This window comes from Hibiscus syriacus, unplaced genomic scaffold, assembly GCF_006381635.1.
Source record: "Hibiscus syriacus cultivar Baekdansim isolate YM2019G1 unplaced genomic scaffold, ASM638163v2 tig00010533_pilon, whole genome shotgun sequence".
NCBI classification, from domain to species: Eukaryota; Viridiplantae; Streptophyta; class Magnoliopsida; order Malvales; family Malvaceae; genus Hibiscus; species Hibiscus syriacus.
Window position 1 is genome coordinate 800899 of NW_024062223.1, and position 9226 is coordinate 810124.

At 30.8% G+C, this 9226-nt stretch overlaps 1 protein-coding gene across 1 annotated transcript; it reads right to left on the reverse strand.

The window, feature by feature from the left end:
* Positions 1–2365: 2365 nt before the first annotated feature.
* On the reverse strand, positions 2366–5860 carry LOC120204058 (putative pectinesterase/pectinesterase inhibitor 24). The gene is made up of 2 exons (XM_039204150.1): positions 4816–5860; positions 2366–3108 (listed from the first exon to the last, which is right to left on the reverse strand). Exons 1-2 carry the CDS (start codon positions 5858–5860, stop codon positions 2429–2431), a joined length of 1725 nt encoding a protein of 574 aa, XP_039060081.1. The 3' UTR covers positions 2366–2428.
* Positions 5861–9226: the final 3366 nt, after the last annotated feature.

The window sequence follows — 9226 nt, forward strand, 5'->3', positions numbered from 1 at the left end:
TTACTGTCCCTGGGTCGAGTCGGAGTTTTTTCACCCTCCTTCTGAACCCGACTCGAACCGACCCGACCTTACTCCCTTAAAAAAATCTGACCTTCTCAAATCGAGTTGGATCAAAACTCATCGATTTCGGGTTAAATTACCATCAATCCTACTTTTGCATATATCTAGGTATTTGGGTGCCCTCTACACAAAGACACGTTGAAAGCAACAAGGGTAATTATGCTTTCACAATTGAATGGTAGACAAAGACAATGATCTCAAAATAGCCCCCACCATTTAACATTGTGATAAGGTGGTATCATTGAGAAAATAGATGTCCAATAATAATGCAGAAATTATTCATAAACAGCCTATCACATTCATGATATATATATATATATATATATATATATATATATATATATATATATATATATATAAAGTTATACGCATGATTTTATGTCGAAAGTGTGATTTTTAAGAAGTTATATTATAAATTTAGGAGATGTGAAATCATAAAATTTTGAAGAATACGAAATTAAATTTTTAACAGAAAATGCAAAGAAAATACTTAAACTATATCGGAATTTGAAATTTTTAAGGAATGTGGTCATACTTTTAGCACCCTTATATATATATTAGTTCAAGGAGGAAATCATAGCAAGCTTTGCTATTGGCTATCACCCAAAAAACCTATTGAAACACTGTTGAATGATAATGGCTGCCCATGAAGCTCAAGCATGATAAATGACTGGTCCATGGTACCTTCAAGATTGCTTCTTCATGGTGGAGAATGCACTCCAATTAAACTAACAACTAAATTGCTCAACTATGTTTTGTCAAAAATTTCCAACCCTAAATTTTATTGTGTTATGTATGTATGTATGTATGTATGCATGTATGCATGTATGCATGTATGCATGTATGCATGTATGCATGTATGCATGTATGCATGTATGCATGTATGCATGTATACATGTACATGCATACATGCATACATGCATACATGCATACATGCAAAATCTTAGAGGCAATGGCCCCATGACAAAAACGTAGCTCCCCTCTCTCTCTGTGTATATATATATATATATAATTTATTAATTTTATACAAAATATACACGAATGTAAATAAATAAAAATAAATGGTTGAAATTAAAATAAAATTATTTGTTTAAATAGTAATTAAAGAATAAATAATATTATTATACAAACTATTAATCTCAATCGTTTATCTAAATTTATCCGATTATTGTATTCTTGTGTTATATATATTATTTATAGTACGAAATCATAATGTATATATAATCGGCCTAATATCTACTTCTCTAAAAAAATCTCACAGCATTGTCATTTGAAGATATTTTTTTTATTTATTGGTTGTTTTATGATGTATAGATTTTTTTTTTCAAATAATAAATATATATTTTGATATATGAATTTGATTTTAAAGTTATATATATATAGAGAGAGAGAGATTTTATCATATAAACTGTCTGAAGTGTGTGGGCAGGTGAAGTTTTGGCCCAACAACTTCTGCATTTTGCTCGGAATGAAACTATCTTGGAAAATCTGATTGGAGTGTGTATGAATGTAAAAGTGTATGAACGTACGTACATACGTATGAATGTAAGTAGGTACCTTTGTATGTATATATGTATGAACAAATGAATATATGTATGTATGTATGAATGAATATATGCATTGGTCGGGTTGGCTGGGGTTTCCAGCCAACGCAATCTGACCCGAAAATTTTATACCTCCACTCGAAACTCGACCTGACTTTTGACATAAAACCCGACTGTCACATAACCCGGCCAAAAATAAAAATAATATAAAGTTATTAATTTTATTTAATAAATAAATACTTAATTGAAAAAAATAATATTTTTATATTATTTTTCAGGTGGAGTTGAATCATATTTTTTCATCACAAACCCTAATCAGACTAGATCCTAACTTATTATCTAAAAAAACCCGACTTGACTGAACTTGATTTTTTTACAGATCGGGTCGGATTTTGGTCCCGTGCCCATCCGTAGTACGTATGTATGTACGTTTGAGGCCGGACGTAGAGCTTCGCATGGATCGTGTAAAATATCGGTTATTTTCGGGGCAAAAATGAAAATTCTCCATTTCACCTAGGAGCAAAAAAGGATTAATTGCATAATTTAAAATCAAGATGTACTAAATACAAATTTTATCATTAAACAAAGAGAAAGAATTATCAAAAATGACAAACAAAAATCTCCATCACAAGCTATAATAAAAAACGATTAAATTATATTATTATTTTTAGAGGATTGAAAAATGAAAATTTTCCATTTCACCAACTCCAAGGACAAAACAAAGGATTAATTGCGTAATTTAAATTCTTGAGGGACTAAATGAGAATTTTACCATCAAACGAAGGGGGGGGGAATTATGAAGAAAGGACAAACAAAAATCTCCATCACAAGCTAGATTTGTAGGTAACACCAGCATCTGAAATCCACTTATCACCATTGATGAACTCTTTAACAGTAAACCTCTTAGCTTCTTTCTCACTGATATTCCTCAAACCCTTCCATTTAACCCTGTTTTTCGTCGGAGAACCGGCGCCGGTGTTCTTATATTCGGCGTAAAATATGGTGTTCGGAGCACTGTTCCCCGTCCACGGCAGCCAGCCTGCCGGATGCACGAGGCTACCGATGGTCGAATGCATGAACAAGGTGGTCGAGTAATCCTTCCACGGCCGGCCGAGGTAAGTTCTCAACGAAGAACTCAAGTTTCCGTACGGTGAGACGGTGCAGTCCTGGATCGAGATCCCCGTGTTCTGGTTCGGATCGACTTTGCCTTGCGCGGTGATCGTGTTCTGTTGGTTGGCCATCGGTTGTCGGGGGAGGATGTTACAGTTCTGGAAGACGACGGCGGAGTTCCCGAAGATGAAATCGACGGTCCCGATGATGTCGCATTCGCGGTAGAATTGGCGGTTGGAGTGCGAGTACAGGGTGTCTTGGAAACCGTCGAATCGGCATCGGTAGAAGATGGATTGATCTGCCGTCGACATTAAGGCGACGGCTTGATGTTTTTCCGGTCCGGCGGTGTTGACGAACGACATGTCTCTACCGACGAAGCCTTTCCCGAATACAGCTGCAAGGAAGAACCATTTAGAGTCTTTACAGATACTTCATCCTAGATTAATCCAAAAAAATAATTAAATTTAGGATAAACTATGCATTTAGTACATAAACTATTAGTTTTAATTTTTTTAGTACCTAAACTTTTAATTTTTCAAAACCATGCCTAACGTTTAGTTTTCATTTCATTTTAGTATCAAACCATTAAAAATTTAACGTGTTTAATACTTAAACTATCAGTTTTTATTTGTTTTAGTACCTAAACTTTTAATTTTTTCAAAACTTAACGTTCGATTTTGAACGAGATACTAAAACGAAATAAAAACTAAAGTTTTTAACCGCAATATTCTAAAATGAAGCAAAAAATAAACTTTATGTATGTTTTAAAAAATGGAAAGTTTAGATATTAAAATAGACCAAAACTAATAGTTTATGTACTAAATGTATAATTTACCCTTAAATTTATTTGTTAAAAAATTAATTGAATTTAACTCTAATTCGGCCTAATTTAATAGTACATTTTGAACTTTTTTATATAATCTTTTATTATATATAAAAATAATTAAATAAAATTTTAAATTTTATAATTAAAGGTTAATTACACCTAAAGTAAAACTTTTAATTTTACACATTTTAAAGATCACTTATGAGTTAAATAAGCGGATGAGATTATCTTATTATTTTTTTAATTTTATATTATTATATTATATTATTATTTACTTTCATTAATCCAATGATCTTAAAAGACGTGAAACTAAAATTTTACATTATATAAACATATTCTAATTTCTTACATATGTTCATTAAAACCTAATTGATAATATATAAACACAGAAGATATTTTATAATTATAAACTCTCATTTTAAATTGGTCATTATACTTTTACTCATTCTAATTTCATCCCTAAATTATGACTTTTATTCTAAATTAATTCTTTAACTTTGGATCATTCTCATCTCATCCATAAACTATGACCATCTTTCTAAATTAGTATCCAAGCTTTCAATTATTCTAATTTCATCCCCAAATTCATCCAAATATATAATTAGTTTCGACCATAATTTAACCTAATTTTTTCCCAAACATATAATAATATGACTTGACCTAACAATTTTATTAACAAAGCGTGTGATTAGAGTATCCATATAGTTTGGAATGAAATTGGAATATTCAAAAAAGTTTGGGGGCCGTTTAGAATGAAGGTCATAGTTTGGGGATGAAATTGAAATGTTCAAAAGTTTGAGGACTAATTTTGAATAGGGTAAACTATGAGTTTAGTACCTAAACTAAAAGTTTGTTCCATTTTAGTACTTAAACTTTTAATTTTTCAAAACATACCTAACGTTTAATTTTTGTTTCATTTTAGTACACCCACCATTAAAAACTTAACGTGTTTAGTACCTAAACTATCAGTTTTATTTTGTTTTTGTAGCTGAACTTTCATTTTGTTTCAAAACTTGACGTGAAGTTTTTAATGGGTACTAAAATGCATCAAAAAATAAACTTTAGGTATAGTTTTGAAAAAAAAAATAAAAGTTTAAGTACTAAAATGAACCAAAACTAGTAGTTTAGGTACTAAACGTATAATTTACCTTCAAAATAATGGTCATAATTTAAGGATGAAATTAGAATATTTAAAAGTTTAAGGACTAGTTTAAAATAAGACTCGTAAGTTGAGGACATGTGATGTAATTATCGATTAAACTCGCGAATACTTACCAAATGTTGCAGTTGAGAATGTGGGAGTCCCATCAACAACATTAAGGTTCCAAGTAACAATGGTTGATTTCATCCCATCACCAATCATAGTAACATTCCATTTGTTCTTCTCAACCCTAACGTTCTCTTTATAAACTCCCTTCTTCACATAGATCACTGTCCTCTTCTTCTTGCTCTTCTCCGGCACCGCTTTCATGGCTTCCGATATAGTTTTGTACTGACCCGACCCGTCTTTCGCCACGATTATATCTGCTTTCTTCTTCAACTTATCCGAGCTCTCGGCCAACACCCTTTCGCCGTGCAACCGCCTTCGATGCTCGAACTCCATCAACCTTCGACGGTTTAGGTTAAACGCTGACGTGACCTTCGAAATCCATGTGATGATGGCTAGACTGTTGCTTGTAAGTTCGAAAGAGAGTTTTAGACGGTTATCGACGGAGTCGTCGTCGATCTCTTTGAACCCGTCGATGCATGTTTGTTGGTATGTCCCGGAGGAACCCAACCATGTTCGGAGATCGTCGACGGCCGTTTCGATAGAAGTAGTCGTCGACGATAATGATAACGACTCGTTGAGATGATCGATGGCTAAACTTAAAAGCTCACGACAATTCTCAACGACCGAAACCGTCATGTTATCGCCTTTAAAAGCTACATTGTCGGCGGAGAAATATCGAGACGCTTTCGATATCTCGGAAACCGCAACTTCCATCGATAACCTAAAGATATCTTGGGGTTTAAGCTCGGTACTGGAGTTCGCCATCGGAGAAAGGCTGTTGTAACATGAATCTTTATACAAAGTGACGTCGCAGACGGCTTTGATGGAGGTGGAGATGGGACTAGATGAGCTGTTTCCGCCATTTTTGGCGGTAGTAGTGTCTCCTTTAGAGTTCCGAGTGGTTTCGAGAACTGCTCCGACTACGACGGCGGCGAGAACTACGAAAGAAACGCAAATAATGGCGATTCTTTTCCTGGTTTTCTTACGGTCAGCTTCGAGCATTGCTTGATCGAATTCATTGACTTTGCCATAAGGTCGGAAAGTTGACATGACTGAGATTAATTTTTTTTTTTTTTTTTGTATTTTAAACTATGATATAGAATATATATATATATATACACTTTTTAGGGAATGTCAAAGGGGTTGAATATGTTGCAATTATGATAACGTGCTGCCCACCTACATTTATATATATGTTATGCTACTCATGTTTGGTGAATGGTGATAATATAGTATATATGTTCATGGTACTAACTAAGGATGATGGATATAGGAGTTGAAACCGACAGATTTTGATTAGGTTGATTTTTTTCTAAAAAATTCGAAGTTGTTGGGTTGGGTTTTTAGAGATAATGTTCGGATCGAATTGAATTCAGGTTTAGGGTAAAAGTATCTTACTTGATCAAATCAAAAAAATATAATTTTACCTCATATATTTAAAGATAATAGCAACAAAACTCTTATATATATTATTATTTTTATTGAATTCCTAGATTTGATAGAATAAAAGTAATATTTTTATAAAAGTAATATATTATTTTTTAAATGTAATTTTACTTATGTTTGGTGATAATATAGTAGCTATGTTAAGGGTACCAACTTACCATGGTCTAATTCTTTTTAAATATATTCCTACATTCTTATTCTTCAAATTCCAATATTTAAGGATGACAACTTATTGAATGATTGAGTGTTCAATGTTAAAAGAAACGTTGTTTTTTAAAAGAAGTATGTGACCCATCAAACCGATAATTTGGTTTGGATCCCCCATATGGAAGATTGTGACAAACTTATTGTCAACCCACATTTTCGTCCTACTAGGATTCAAACTCCTAAAAATATGATAGAATTTTGCTAGGATTCAAACTCCTAAAAATAGGATAGAGTTCTACTATTATTTAAACTCCTAAAGATAGGATCCACAAGCATTATAAATAGTCATTGTAACTCACTATTGTAACACATTCAGAGGAGGATATACGAAATACTAAGCAAAAAATTACAAGCAACTCGTAGCCATTTTTCGAAGCATTTATATTTTGAAAGGTAAAGTTCATACCTTCGCATGTTATTTTTTCCTTACCCTTGTTGTGTTTTGATATCGAAACAAAACTGAGAGAAGTGTTTTTGGCCGATGAACGGGGGCGTTTTCGAGATCTATTTTTGTAGATCTAGTCCCCGAGGCTTGTGTTTTTGAAAAATTATTCGGATTTTTATAAACGGGTCGTGTGGATCCGCTTGTTTTGTCGTTTTTTTTCTTCGATTGGCTTTTAATTTTGACTTCTAATTCATTTTTTATTTTAATTTAACCCTTATTATTTATATGTATATATATTTAATTATATTTTATTTATTTATTTATTTATTATAATTTTTTTCATTTTTCTTTGCGTTATATTATATTATTATCCTATTATTATATATATATATTATATTATTATTTTTTATCTATGTTTACTTATTTATTATGTTTTTTACTATATTTTCCTAACGTTATATATATATATTCTTACTTTATTTTATTTTATATTTCTATGATTACTATTTTTTAGTTAATATTATATGTATATTTATTTTTCATTTATTTATTATTATTATTACTATTTAGTATTTTATTATATTATACATACATTTTTTTATATTTATATATATATATATATTTATTATTTTATTTGTACTATTTATTTATTTTCATTATATTTTTAGTTTCTTTGCTCTTATTATTATTTTTCTTTTTAAAAAAAAGCACTTTACCTTTTTTATTCTTTTTGTATATATAATTTTATCTTCATTTATTTTATTTTATTCAATTTCATTTTTTTCCATCCAATTATTTTATGTTTATTATTATTTATTTCATTTATTTCCTTGGTTTACTCTTTAGTTGTTACTTTCTTTTATTATTATTATTTTCTTTTAAAATCTTATTTTTTAAGGGTATTTCTGTAAACTCATTAAGGGTAAGTAATTCGGATCAAATTTTACCTTTTTAATTTAACTTGCAATTTTCTTAATCAAAGACAACTGGAAATTACGTAGTATCGAAAGGACGGTTCAAGGGTGCTAATCTTTTCTTGACCGTAACCGACTCTTGAACCCGACACATCTTTGGAAAGACGCAGATCAGGTAAGAAATAGGGTATCCGATCAACCCATTTGTTTAAAATAAATGATCGGTGGCGACTCCAATCCACATTTTTCAAGTCGAAGCCCAATTCCGGGGCACAACCGAAAGACGGTTGCGACACTTATTTACCTTCAAACTAAATTAAGGTCCAATCGACGTCAAATATTTAATTTTGGACCATATTTTCCTCCCACATTCTTTTAATATTAAATAAAATACATTATATATTATTAAATTATACTCAAATGATTATCTTTAATCATTAAATTTTTAAAGGTTATAAAACGATTATCAGTTTCCTCGAACCCTTATGAAAAACTTGTAAGAGTAGGGCAAATTTAATGACCATTTTATAAAAGTTTGAAAAATTCAAAGTTATTATTATAACTTTTAAAATTTTGTGGTCAAAACAGTAATTTGAGTACAATTTAGTGACATCTAGTGTATTTTAAATATCATATATTAGTGACAACAAACAAAGGCTGAGCTTCACTTCTCATCTTTATAATTTTTCTCAAACTCCAACTAAAATGCAGTTTACAACCTGCTTGCTAGAAATCAACACTCTTTGAAGACATACATAAGACCCAAGCAACCCAAAGAGAAGCTATGTGAGTAACTTATTTGTTATTTGGTAAAAATTTTAAGGGTAAATTATGCATTTAGTACCTAAATTATTAATTTTGATCCATTTTAGTACCTAAACTTTTAATTTTTATTTTTAAAAATCATACATGAACTTTAGTTTTTGTTTCATATTATAAGTGCTCCGTTCACAATTTAACGTTAATTTTTAAAGAAAAAAAATTAAAGTTTAGGTACTAAAATTTAGCAGCGAAGTACTAAAATGAAATGAAAACTAAACTTTTGGTATGATTTTGAAAAAAATAAAAGTTTAGTTACTAAAATGGATCAAAACCGATAGTTTAGGTACTAAATGCATAGTTTACCCAAAATTTGATTGGATAAATTTGAAAAAATGTGTTATCATTTTACATCTTTTTGGAAAGTATAGTGATCAAAATGATCATCTAAACACAATTTAATGGCCATGAATACGATTTACCCAATTAAATATCCAGTACCAGCTTTGTTGCTACCTTATGAAGGCTATGAATTTAAATGGGCTTTCATATTAAGAGTTTTCGGAGGCTATGAATTTAAATGGGCTTTCATATTAAGAGTTTTCGGAAGGTATATTAATTTAGGAATTATACACATATATAAACAATACACCCGAGCAGTCCAAGTCTCTGCATGATCTTCTCTGTCATTTGACCCTTCAGATC